The sequence below is a fragment of the Acomys russatus genome, chromosome 7 (assembly GCF_903995435.1).
Source record: "Acomys russatus chromosome 7, mAcoRus1.1, whole genome shotgun sequence".
NCBI classification, from domain to species: Eukaryota; Metazoa; Chordata; class Mammalia; order Rodentia; family Muridae; genus Acomys; species Acomys russatus.
Window position 1 is genome coordinate 4,104,003 of NC_067143.1, and position 13,767 is coordinate 4,117,769.

Sequence of the window (13,767 nt, forward strand, 5' to 3'; positions counted from 1 at the left end):
TAATTGTCACATGGGCAAAATGAGGGTGTTGGGAGTACCTGGCCTCACTTCTGGCATAGGGTGAAATAGGACACTATGCGCAGAGTAAGGAGTTAGGAAAGAGAGCAGAAAGTGGGGCTTGGGGCCAGCAGGGACTTTGGGAGCAATTTCCAAGGTTGCACAGGAGTTCAGGAAAAGGAAGCTGCGAGCTGAAAGGACAGGAGAGGGGGCCATTCTGCAGTAGGGAGGGAGGCCCAACCGGGTGTGTCCCGGGCCCCAAGGACATGGAGAAGGCTGGGAACAGTTGGTCATGGTCTTAGACCTTTCCCAGGAGGAAGCTGGGAGTCACCAAAGGCTCATGAGCTGGGGGGATGTACCCATGCAGCTTTGGGAAGCTGAGTCAGGCTATGCTGTGCATGCAGACTGTGGGAGGGGTGAAGCTGGGAGCCTCAGGGCAGGAGTAGGGTGGGGGTATATGTGCAGCCAGTCTCCCAAGGACACCAGAGCTTGGAAAAGCACTCAGTCCCTGTGTCCACCCTCCCATCCGAGGAGGGCCTTGCCTCTCCACTCTCCCCTGCCTCTCACAATCTCTGTGTATCCAGCTCCAGCGGGACACCCCGAGATGGGCCGGCTGGGGGAACTGGGGGCTCAGGAGGCCCCGGGGGCTCCCTGGGCAGCAGAGGCAGACGGAGGAAGCTCTATTCAGCGGTACCTGGACGCTCCTTCATGGCCGTGAAGTCATACCAGGCGCAAGGCGAGGGGGAGATCTCTCTGAGTAAAGGCGAGAAGATCAAAGGTGACAGGGCAGGGCTGGGTGGGCGCAGGGTGAGGGGCAGATCAAAGACCTCCCTTGTCCTGTACACTCTGGGGAGGGACCTTAAGGAGCCCAGAGAGGCCCCTCTTGGCTTAGAAGAGAAGGAGGTACTGTATGGGATGGTATCAACAGCAAGAGGGGAACTGAGCTTTGGAGGAACATTGATTGACACATGTGTGTGCATGTGTGTAGCACGTATGACGGCAGGTGTCTTCCTCAATCACTCTCCACATTGGTTTGTTTTTTTTTTTTTTTTTTTTTTTTTTTTTTTTTTTTTGGGAGGGCGGAGGGACAAGGTCTCTCAGTGACTCAGCCAGGCTAGCTACCCAGCAGCGCCACGAGCCTGCCTGCCTATCTCTGCTTCCCTGTGCTGGGGCCTCCAGACTCTCACAAGTGCAGCTGGGGATTCAAACCCAGGTCCCTGTGCTTGCACACCAGGCGCTTTATCTACTGAACCATTTCATGGCTCCTGGAGATTTTCCCCTTTTGAGGCACAGTCTCATGTTGCCCAAGCTCGCCTTGAACTCAGTAACACCGGTTCCCTCTGAGGCTCTGGTCATCCCACCTCCACCTCCTGAGGACCACACCTGGCCCCTGTCTGGAGGACAGTGACTGTAGCCCGCAGCCTTCATGGCATGGGCAGTGTGCGTCCCTGCCTACATAAATCGGTGCCTCGGAGAAGGCAATATAGTTTATCCCAGACAGAGGGTAATTTTCTGCCAGAGTCTACTCTATCCAGGAGCCCTGCAGTGGAGCAGCTGGGCAATAGGGTGTCTGAGTGCAAATCTTGGCCTCACCACCTCTTAGAGGAAAGAAACCAATTCCTCTGCCTCGCCGTCTCTAGGTCGAGACTCTAAAGAGAATCATGAAAGTCACTAAGTCTCTTGGGCCCAGGCTTTGGAGGCTGTGAATGCTGAGCGAGAGCCAGCTTCCTCCTCATGAGGATGCAGAGAAAGACCAGAGAAAGCTGTACAAGTCGAGAGGGTCAGCTCAGAGGGCATAGCCGGGAGGAGGGCCTTGAAGGCAGGTTAGAGGTCCTTTATGAGCTTAGTGGTCTGTTTTCCCATAGCAAACAAGGCTAGGGAGGTTGGTGGTAAGTGTGTGTGTGTGTGTGTGTGTGTGTGTGTGTGTGTGTGTGTGTTGTACATATCCATCTCTATGTTATCTGTCATGTATATATTATCTACCATATATGTATGTATCATGTATCTTTGAATTTAGCCTACAATCTATCTACTAGATTCATCTGGCTTATGTACCCATCGACCCGTTATGTGTCTTTCTACTTATCTGTCATTTGTATATCTAGCAATCTATTTATCCAGAAATCCACGTATCTATCCATCTTAAGGTAGAGCCTCATGCTGTAGCACAGCCCAGCCTTAGACTCACTCTGGAGCCAAGGCTTGCTTTAACTGTCAACAATCTTCTTCCTCTTCTCAGCTCCCTCCCCCCGCCTCCCCCTCTCCCCGAGGACTGGGATGGTATACATGAGCCAGCATGTTTTGGTTTCTAACTTTCTGTACCATTTGTGTAGAAGAGCCTTCCGTGGTCTCTGTCCTTAAATACTAGTGTGCTTCAGGGGGGATAGCTGATGTCTTGAACATTCAGTTCACATACTGTTATCTGGCCTCTTTCTGTCTGCCCCTCACTTAAAAAGATTGTGTGTGTGTGTGTGTGTGTGTGTGTGTGTGTGTGTGTGTGTGTGAGAGAGAGAGAGAGAGAGAGAGAGAGAGAGAGAGAGAGAGAGAGAGAGAGAGAGAGAATAGTTATGGTGCCCATGCCTGTGTAAATGTGAGGCCATCGACTGCCTATTTCTTTGAGGCAGAGTCTAGGCTGAAAGCCAGGAAGCTGCAGCAATCCTGTCTCCACTCACCTTAGAACTGGGACTATAGGCACGCATGGGACACCCAGCTTGTTACATGGGTGCTGGGTCCTGAAATCTGGTCCCTAATGATTGCATGCGAATCTTCTTAATCGCTGAGCCATCTCTCCAGCTTTCCTTCCATTTCTGAGAGCTTGTTTGGAGTTCCTGTCAAAGGGGTGAGAATTCTCTTGGACTGAGTTCACATTTCAGGAGGGCTGCACATGGAGTGGCGAGGGAGGAAGGGAACACCAATCTAGGCAGCCAAGCTAGCCAGACCCTCCAAGTCAAGCTTAGAAGTCAGTGGGGTGAGAGATGTCACAGCTGAGACTCTTCACATCCACCTCCACTACTTTTAAAAATATTTATTAATTTTTAATTTATACTATGCAAGCTTGGCATGCATGGATATATGCATACCATGTGCCCCCCCCCAATGCTTTGGAAGCCAAAAGTGGGCACCAGAACCCCTGGAATTGGAGTTACCAGTGGTTGTGAGTGACTGTGCTAAAAATAGAATCTGTGTCCTTTACAAGAGCAGCCAGTGCTCTTAACCTCTGAGGATATCTCCTACTCCTGCCTCCCTATATTTTTTTGAGGCACAGTGTCTCACTGTGTAGCCAGCCCTCACTAACCTGGGACTCACTGCATAGACCAGGATGTCCTTAGCCGTAATCCTCCTGTATTCACCTCTGGAATGCCAGGGCATGTGCCTCATGCCCAGCCTCCTCTGTTCCCTTGATCATTGTTTCCCTTTCGGTGTTCCCTCATGGGACAGGAACCACATGGGTTGTGCCCAGCTGTCCTGGTACCCGACACTGGCTTGGCGCTCAGTAGGTGTTTTGTGAGCAGTTGGGCATGGCAGAACCAACTGAGAGCCGGGGTCCCTGGATGCCTTGTTGTCTATTTGCATCTATGACCTGAGGCTTCCTCGCATGTCATTGCCCCATAGCCTTAGGGGAGGGGAGGTGTGTAGGGAGAAGTGTAAAGGAGCCTCGTGGCAGCTCGTGGTGTCATCTGAGCTATGGTAGAGAGTTTTCAGTGTGGTCCTCAGCATCTTAGAGAGAGAGAGACACACACAGAGACAGAGAAAGAGATAGAGAGACAGAGAGAGTAGCCATGCATGCAGTTGTGCTTATGCGTGTAGATACTAGAAGTCAGCCTTGAGTGGTGTTTCTCAGGACCAATCCTCCTTGCTTTCTTGAGCCAGGGTCTCTCACTACCCTGGGTCTCTCACTACCCTGGAACGTATCAAATAGGCTAGGCTTGCTAGCCAGGTAGCAAAGCTGTTGCTACCTCTCCAGCTGTGAGATTACACTGTGTACCACTGTGTCCAGCTTTCTCCATGGGTTCTCCATGGAACTCAGGCTCTCCGGTTTCTGAGGCAGGCGTTTTAATCTACTAAACCATATTCCCAGCCCTTCAACTTCTTTTTTGCAGTACTTGGAATTGAATCCAGGAGGCACATGTCCCACCCTTAAGCCAAGCACACCAGCCTCTCACTGGGGATCTCTCTACCACTGAGCCATGCCCCCAGCACCTCACTGTGGAATTCTAGGCAGGGGCTCTACCTTTGAGCCACACTCCCAGCCTTTCTTTCACTTTTTCATTCTGAGACAGGATATCACCAAGATGTATAGGTTGACTTTGAACTCATTTTGCAAGCCAGGCACATCTTAAATTTTCAATCCTCCCGCCTCAGCCTCCTGAGCAGCTGGGATGGTAGGCTATACTACCAGTCCCCAGCTTGCCTTCAGCTTTTTTTTTTTTTTTAACACAGAAAGAGTTCAGGACTGGGTGAGGAGGGAAAAATGGGTGAAGGACCAAGTACAGGGCTGTGGAAAACAGCCCTGTAGAGAAGAGAGTGTGTCTGTTGCTATTAGCAATGGTGTAGAGGTCTTTGGTTGGGAATTGAGGCACACACTACCTACTCAGAGCTTTATCCCTGGAACCACATAGGCTTGTATTCAAATCCTGCCCTACCAGTGACTAGCCAGCCTTATGACCTGGGGCAGCAGGTGGCAAGTGACACTAACTCTCTGAGCTTCAGTTGTCTTTATCACTAACATGGGGATAGTGAAAGTATCCCCTTTCAGAGTTCTGGCCTGGGGTGAGGGCCCAAGTGTCCTGGCCATCTGTCTCTGCTTCAACACGGACAAGAAACAGGCTGGTGATGAGTGGCAGGACAGGTCTGCCTAGAGCTGTGGGTGGGAGGGAGGGAGAAGGCAAGAGAGGCAGAGAGGGAGGGAGGCGCTGGGCAGAGACTTCAGGGAGCAGCAGGGGTAAAGGTGGGCACAGCTGTCACCAGAGCAGCCATCTGAGCCACAGGAGCCTTGGAGGCTTAAGGGGACATGGAACTAGGCTGTGGATGGTAACCAGGAGGGAAAAGGACCAGCCCAGTCCGCTCCCCAAATCTACCTGATGTGCCGCTCTTGGGTTCAAAAAGCCCACATGCAAGAGTCCCAACTTGGCTGCCCATTTCTCAGACCTTCTGTGTTTGGTTTGGTTTGGTTTGGTTTTGGGTTTTTTTTTTTTTTTTTTTTTTTTTTTTTTTTTTTTTTTTTTTTCTTTTGGTCTTGAGGTAGGGTCTCTTGTAGCCCAGGCTGGCTTTGAACTCTCTAGGTACTAGCATGACGTTAAAGTCCGCCTCCACCTGCTTCCACTGTTGGGGGTATAGGTGTGTACCACCAGGTGCACATGTGCAGAGGCCAGAGGAAGGTTCTGGGTGTCCTGCTGTACCACTCTCCACTTTACTCCCTTAAGACAGGGTCTCTCAGGGGACTTGGAGCTAGGCTAGTGGTCAGCAAGCCCCAGCAATCATCCTGTTTTCCTAGCCGCAGTGTTAAAGGTCTGTGTATGGCCACACCCAGTTTTTGTTTTAACATAGCTGCTGGCATCCAAACTCTGGTCCTTAGGGTTGCACAGTAAGTGTTCCTACCCACTGAGTCATCTCACCACTCCGTACCCCTATATTTTTGTTTTGTTTTTTTATAAGGTCTTGTGATATTACCCAGGCTAGCCTTAAATTCACACAAATCTAGCACCAGATATTTCTTTTTTTTTTTTTTTTAATCTTTTTATATTATGTGTCTGAACTCTTTGCCTGTTTGTATGTCTGTGCACCACTTTGTGAGCTCCTAAAACTGGAGTTACAGATGATTGTGAGGTGCTCCCATGTGGTTTCTGGGAATCAAACTCAGGTCCTGTGGAAGAGCAGTCAGTGCTCTTAACTGCTGAGCCATCTCTCCAGCCTCCATACCTCAAATGTGTCTTAAGGACATCCTTGAGTATTGGGATAACAGGACAGTGTGCACCAAGTGTTGGGAACAAAAGAGAAGATTAGAAACCTCAAGACAGGCCTAGAGTTCAGTTGTTAGAGGGCTTAGCTAGCATGCACAAAGCCCTGGGTTCAATCCCCGGTGACACATAAACTGGATTATGTTAGTGCACCACCTGTCATCCCAGCACTGAGGAGGTAAAGCCAGGAGGATTGGAAGTTCAAGGTCATAATCAGCTATACAGCGAGTTTAAGGCCAACCTAGAGTACATGAGAACTTATCTCAAAAATATAGTGGGGCAGGGGAGAAGGAAGAAAAAAAAGTGGAGGAGGAGGTGGTGAGGGGGGGGGGGGTGCTCAAAACATTTCCCTGTCCCTACTGTCCTATCCAGTGCTCAGCATCGGGGAAGGAGGCTTCTGGGAAGGCCAGGTCAAAGGTCGAGTTGGCTGGTTCCCCTCTGACTGCCTAGAAGAGGTGGCAAACCGATCTCAGGAGGGAAGACAAGGTAACAAGGAACTTTCTCCATGACACCGGACAACCTTCCTGTCCCTCCTCCGCCTGATAGGAATGGGTGCCAACGTCATCCATGGGTAAGCCTGAGCTTGCTGTTTACAAAGTGAGGGACCATGGCTTTGTGTCCCTGCAGAAAGCCGAAGTGACAAGGCAAAGAGACTCTTCAGGCATTACACAGTGGGCTCCTACGACAGCTTCGATGCCCCAAGGTAAATGTCCTCACACCCTCAGGTGCCCCACCTCCCAGCTCCCTTCACACCGCACACTTTAAGTCTTCTTTTTTATCTTGGACAATTTGAAAGTTGGGAGAAGGCAGAATTCTGTTAATGTAACAGTCCACTCTCAAATCTGCCCCTGGCAGCTACTGAGACCATCTAGTGTGAGGATACTCAAAATACTGTCTGAGGTGGGGTTGGGGGGCCCTGGGTTCTTGTGTGGGGGCTAGTTAGCAGCCCTGGTCTCCTTCCTGTTTCCTGTCTGTGTGCAGTCCCACACTGTGAACATATGTACATCCTGTGTGTCATACCCCTGTGTGTGAGGGGGGTGGCACCAGCGGGACCCCAGGGGTGGGGACAGAGAGGAGGGAACACTGACACCTGTCCCCTCCTTGGCTGCTGGCTGACTTGCTTCTGAAGTCTGATCGATGGGATTGACTCAGGGAGGTGAGAGGGGCGGGGTAGGGTGGGCATTGGGCCAGGATGGGGTGCTTGTGTATGGGGAGGGGATGAGAATGTGTATGTGTGCATGACCAGAGTTGAGGGGGTCCCAGCGTGTGGACGCATCTGTCTCTGCCAGTGTGCATGGCGCATCCGCGTGCATGTAGGGGCAGAAAGCCCTTAATCCGATATCACTATAGATACACCTTAACCAAGGCTGTGTGCTGCCGTCCTCAGTGCGCATGGGTGTGTTTGTGTTGGTGTCGACTGTGTGGCTGGCTTTGCAACGTGTGCACTTCTCTGACCGTGGGCAAGCACTGCCAGAGGTGTTGTGTGTCTGCTCACACGTGAACAGGTGACAGATCTCTCTACACACCCCTTGTCACTGTGCGTACTTTGGTGGCCCCAGTGTGCATATGTCTTCTCTTCTATGATTGGTCTGCAACTCAGAACCTGGAATGCTGAGGGAGGGAAGGGCAGAGGAGGGGGGTGAGTCCAAGGCCACAGGGCTGTGCTGTGGAGAAGGAATATCATAATGCGAGGTCTGAAAGATGAAACCTCCTCTGCCACCCCATCCCACCCCAATCCAGGGAAGGCTCTCCCTGTTCACAGTACCCCTCCATTAAATGTGTCCAAACCTGTGTCTGTGTTCTGGCCAGTGCAGGGGTGGGGCGGGGGAAGGTCTGGGTTCGGGGAGGAGAGGGTAGGGACAGGGTGGAGCTGGGGTGCCAGCCACCCTGTGCCCCAGGGCCTGAGGTGAATTATCTTGTGCCTGTCCACCTGGTAGTCTCTGGCTCTGGGCCCTGAGTGAGTATGGAGGCTCACCCTACCCCAACCAAGTCATATTCTCTCAGAGGGGAGGGTGTCTCTCCTGGGCCCCCATCTTAGGGAGATGTTACTTACTCCAAAGACTGAGTGGGGAAAGGTCTCTTTCAACCCCAGCCTCCATCCTCCTTTCCTTATTGCTATCCTGTCTCGGAGCCTTGCTGTTTTCTGTCCTTTTTCCACCTTTCCTGGGGCTGAGGTAGTTCCAAGCGCCCCTTCCCTCGCGCCTTCCCTCTGCTCTGCCTGACCCAGCCTGAGGTGGCGTGGCTTGTGTACTCACACCTTGCATCCTATTGTTGGTCCCTAGCATCTCAGCTGGAGCTGGGCCATGCTTGCTCGTGTACCTACCCCATGGTGTGTGCCATCCTCTCTCCTGCCCAGGGGATGTGGTTGGGGGTGGAGGGGTCCACGACTCTCTGGTGAGTTGTGGTATGTGTGTGTCCCCTCACTACTCTGTTTCAGTGTTCTGGGTCCCAGCTGAGTGTCTTAGCTTTCCTCACCCATCCCCACACCCTCACTTTCCTTACTATGCTGGGGATGAGCTGTGTATCTTGTCTGTGCTGAGGGTCGTCTGTTTGCCCTCTCTTGGGAGAGGTAGGACTCTCTCACCCTTGGGTGTCCCTTGCCCTGAAAGTGTGGTTCTGTCTGTTTGCGCGTCCCCGCACGCGGTGGCGAGCCGTCTTATATGATGTGTGGCGCTGCGTCCTTCTCGCGCTCCCGCTCTCTGGCTCGCGCTCTCTCTGCACCTGCGCGGAGAGGACTCTGGATAGGGGAGGGTATTGGTGGGGGGGGGGGACAGACCGGAAGTGGTTTCCTCCTCCCCCCCCAGCCTTGCCCCTCCCCCTCCTCCCGCCAAAGGGGCCCCCGCGTTACCCTCCCCCGCCCGCCCCCCCCCCTCCGCCCGACTGCCCGGCGCAGGACGCCAAGGGGTTAACACCGGGCCGCTGCCGCCTCTGGAGCTGTCCGCGGTGCTGGAGCCTCAGCCGTGCGCTGTCCCCCGCGCGGCCCCCGCGGCATGTGAGCCCCCCGGGGCTGCCCGCCCTCCCGAGGGGGGGTGCGCGCCCCCTCCCCCGGCCCCTCCCCCCTCCCGGCGCGGGTCAGCATGAGGCGGGGCCTGGGGGCCCGGACACGGGGGTTCAGCCGAGCGGGGACGCGGCGGCGGCGACGGCGGCCGCGGTGGTGGCGGGGGCGGCCCGGATCGGGACCCGGGCCGGGGCCGGGGCCGCGGTGGCGATGGCTTTGTCTGCGGTCGGGGGTGGCCCCGGCGGGGGCGCCCTGCCCCAGCCGCCCCCTGCGCTATCCTCCAGCTGGCCCGCGCTGGGGCCCCGGCGGCGCAGCGTCTGGTACATTTACAGGTAACGGCGCACTGCTCGCTTGTCCCCAGCACGACCCTCCATGCGTTCAGGGCCCCCCAGACCTGGCAGGTCTCCTCGTAGACTCTCTTCCCTAGGCCTGAGCCCTTCCAGACCCTCTCTCAGCAGTTCAGCACCCGGCTCTTTTCCACCCCCGTCCTTCCTGTGCCTCAGATACTGCTCCAGGGCCTCCTCTGCTCTCCACCAAGACTTTTTGCCCCTCTTCGAGCCCCCACGAAAGGACCGCACTACAGCTAGACCCAGCAACCCATTCTTGCCCTTTCTGGTACCCTAACTCCCCTACTCTAAGGAGTACTTCCCCAGGGTCCGCACGCACACAGAGATACCCCCAGGCCCCCTATCCTTCCAATCTTCCGCATCCCGCCCCTCTTCCTAGAGTCATCAAGTCCCCCCATTCATACCCCTGTCTCCCATTCACAGTCTGTCCCCCACACACACACCTCCATCACACAGGCATCCCGCCCCCGGCCTTCCCTCCCCTCCTCTTTTTTCCGCTGCGTGTCACTGTGCGGCTGTGCGTGTGTCAATGATGTGTATGCGTGTGACCGCCAGCGTGTGTGAGGCGCAGACAGAGATGGGGAGGCTGTGGGCTCCCAGCCCACCCCCCACCTATGTCCATCTGTGTGTCCCTGCGTGAGGGTGTCTGTCTCTGTGTGACTTGGAGCCATAGCGAGGCTGTCTGGGGACTGTGCGCGTATGTGCGCCTGTGTGTGTCTGTGTGCGTGCGCGCACACGTGTGTGATAGAGTGCATCTGTCCCAGAGACTGCGGCTGTGTTTCCCAACACCCAGCCTCCTAGGCCTGGTCTGCCCCCTCTTCCCCGCACCACCACTCCCTCCCCCCCAGTTCGCTGTTGTGTTCTGTCCCCGACTGCCCTGCTCCGTGCCCCCAGGAATCTGTGCATGGGAAGGATCAATCCTGGACCTCTGCGGGGATGGGGGCACGTGGGCTGAACCTCGCCAAGCTTCTGCATGGGGCTCTGGCACCTGCCTGTGAGCTGTTCTCAGCATGGGGACAGGGGCTGGCTTCCTTGCATGCGGGGGCCCTGTGCTGGCCGTGGAGAGACCCGTCAGATGGGAAAACAGGGAGGGAACTGAGGACAGGGGGACGTACTGTGGATGGCAGCCGGCTTCAGGCTGTGGCATCCTGAGTGGGCAAGAGGGACCTGGGGTGGGGGTGGGGAGCGGTCGCGTCGCAGCCTCCATGAGGGAACCAGCAAGCCCCGGAGACCTTCTCTGGGACACGGAGGGATGGCCTGGGGAAGGACATGGTGCCAGCTCCTCATGGGCAGGTAGTCCGCACCACATACGGTGGTGCTGTGTGTGGGTTCAGAGGGCTCGGGGCTGGTGGTGCAAGGGGTTGCTGGATAAAGGGGAAATGGGATGTGTGGGTGCCGGAAAGGGATTGGGTGCTGGCATTTGGGGTGCTAAGTGCCAAGAAAGGTGCTGGGGTGAAGATGGAAACCAAGCTGTAGGAAGAGGATTTGGGGGCGGGGACTGCTGGCGCGAGAGCCTAGAGTATGCATGGGATGTAATAAAAAAGACGCTGCTAGGAAAACCAGCGTGGTCTGCAGGGCAGGCTTCAGATACCCAAAGAAGAAAGCTTTCCATGGTGGGCAGGCAGTGTGAAAGGAACGTGGGTGCTATTGGGGGCACCATGAGCTTTCCTGTATGGGAGGCGAGAGTGTGGAGGGCTGAGGCCCAGGAATTTCTGAGAAGGGTGAGGAACTGACAAACATGAAGAGGGCAATAAAGAAGGAATGAGCAAGGGTGGTGTCCTGGTACATTCTAAGGGCACCCTCAGACTGGATGACGGATGGGAGAGTTTGGGGGAGACCTGGGGATAGAGGATTGTGTGGAGTGAGATGTAGAGAGGAGGGATGGAGTCCACTGCAGGAGGCTGAGAGGTGGGGGATGGGAATGCCACATCTGGCAGGGAGCATACAAGGTGTGAGTTGTGGAAATAGGCACTTTGACAGCATTTTGGGGACTGGTGGGGGGAGATCCTCTCATAATGGGGGTGCAACTGGGGTCTCTGGCTTTCAGGAAACCCAGCTTATGGTCTTGACAATTCTAGCTGGTGTAATATCTTGAGTAGGCTCTTTGCCTCAGTTTACCTAGCATTAAAGATGGGAACACTCACAAGAAACCCCACACGGGAGTGTTGTGATAACTTAAATGTTAAATGGGGCAAACAGTAGTTGTCATTGCATGGTTCTCGGTGTGTGTGTGTGTGTGTGTGTGTGTGTGTGTGTGTGTGTGTGTGTGTGTGTGACTTACAGAAGTTAGGATAAATCCCAAAGGTTGGAGGGACAGTTTGGGAGCTTTCTTAGTTAGGGTTCCTATTGCTGCCACAAAACACCATGACCAAAAAGCAAGTTGGGGCAGAAAGAGTTTATTCAGTGTACACCTTCACAGCACTGTTTGTCACCGAAGGGAGTCAGGACAGGAAGTTAAACCAAAGACTCTGGAGGCAGGAGCCAATGCAGAGGCCATGAAGGGTGCTGCCTACTGATGCTGAGCCTGCTTTCTTGTAGAACCAGGATGTTAGCACCTACAGTGGGCTGGGCCCTCCCCCATCAATAACTAATGAAGAGCATGCCAGGTTTCCTCTTTTCAGATAACTCTAGTAAGACTAGCCAGCACAGGAGTCTCCTGCTGCCGAACTCTTTCTTCCCCAGTGCCTGTGTCTGAGCTATTTAGATGATGTGACACAGAGGGAGTTGTATTTTCTTGGGCATTAAAGAATGTTATTTATCAGCTGGGGAGAATGGTGCACACCTTGAATCCTAGCACTCGGGAGGCAGAGGCAGGCATATAGATCTCTGTGAGTTTGAGGCCAGCCTGGTCTACATAGTGAATTCCAGGACAGCATAGTGAGACCCTGTCTGGAAAACAAACAAACAAACAAAAAATGTTATTGTGCCTCTGAAAAGTTTCTTGACCTTTCTGTGCCTTACTTACTCACCTATGAAGTGGGAATAAATGGTGTTTATGTCCTCTTTCTAGACCGGCCATGAGGGGGTAATCCAGTGGATCTGTTATGAAGGGCTTTCTGATATTGCCAGGCCAGGAGCAAGCACTTGGCCTTGGCATATGAACAAGAGACACAGGGCACTTGGGAGAAAGCGTATACAGAGATTTGGGGCAGAGATGAGGGGGGATTGATTTCAGTGCATGGGGAAAGGTGAGGGTGACAGACATGCATGAATGACTGAAGGTGACTCCAGGCCTTGGTGAGGTATAAAGAGGGCACTGTTGCCTCGTGGGAAGGAGGCTCATGGGTTTGTGGAGAGGGTGTCAGCGTAGTGAGGACAAAAAGGCTTAAAAGAAGTGTCACAGCGTGTCAGGATGAAGCCACCACAGGAATCCACAGTTGGAGCCAAGCTGCCTTGACCTCTGGACGTTCTCCCAGATTGTCCATCTGTCTTCCCCCTCATCCTTCCTTCCAGCCTCCACAAAACCCTTTTCTCCCATCCTCTGACCCCTCACACACCCACCCCACCTTCTTAAGCCTTTCAGTCTTCTCCTAGCACCTGCTCCATGCAACTGCAAAGACTGCAAGGGGGGGAATGGGAGGGGCTATGGAGAGGAGGTGGAAACCTGTGGACAGATCCATTGCCCTCTGGATCAGTGCAGTGGCTGGGGGTATGCTTCTGTGGGTGAGCATGATGTGATGCCCGTTAAATACAACAAGGAGAGGGGCACTAGCAGGGCATGTGCTGAGCACTCACTGCTGTACGGGCACATGGGTTCTACTGTGGAAGCTGTGAGGGGGGCGGTCATGGAAGCTTATAGAGGCACTGATGCGGGGAGGGGGGGCACTAGAATACAGTAGGCACACAATTAGGTGTTATCCCCGTGTGCTGGGAGGTACTCAGAGGGCGTGTGATGGGAATACACTGATATCAAAGTGAGGGGGAGTCGGGATCAGGGCATATTGGGATGTGTGGAGGTGTCACTAAAATACACTGGAGTACTTGTGGAGGGCTGTTAGCTGAATATATGGGGGTGGGTAATTGGGGGAGCCTGCATGGATATTATTGGAGTGGCTTAGAGCCACACAGACCTAACTAGGATTTGGGGTGTGTGTGTGTATGTGTGTGTGTGTGTGTGCGAGCATTGCTGCAACACAGAGAGGGTTCATGGCACCAGCCCTGGGTTCTACATGCTAACAAAGACTGCTGCTGCAAAGAGGCACTGCAGTGCGTTCTGGTGGCGCTAAGTGTTCTAGGGTATTCTGAAAGGAACTGGCTTGAGGTAGAGCAGTTGAAGTGTCCCTGTCCATATTGGGATGAACCAGAGAATGGCTGTGGCTTGTTGAGGGGGCAGAGCAGTGATCCAGGATCTGAGGCTGTGCTCCACCAGCCTGAGCATGCACGGAAACAAGTGCTGTGATTGGCGTTTTGTCGGCTTCCTCTGTGCCTCGACCCTACTGGGATGTGCTGGTGAGGTATATGGCGTTAG

At 54.0% G+C, this 13,767-nt stretch overlaps 1 protein-coding gene across 1 annotated transcript in view; it reads left to right on the plus strand.

The window, feature by feature from the left end:
* Shank1 (SH3 and multiple ankyrin repeat domains 1) overlaps nt 1-13,767 on the plus strand; it is a 52,783-nt gene that overhangs the window by 17,658 nt on the left and 21,358 nt on the right. Inside the window, exons 12-15 of the mRNA XM_051148443.1 lie at nt 582-775; nt 6,327-6,440; nt 6,582-6,657; nt 7,084-7,110. Coding sequence (XP_051004400.1) covers nt 582-775; nt 6,327-6,440; nt 6,582-6,657; nt 7,084-7,110 — 411 coding nt within the window. The remainder of the gene's footprint in view (nt 1-581; nt 776-6,326; nt 6,441-6,581; nt 6,658-7,083; nt 7,111-13,767) is intronic.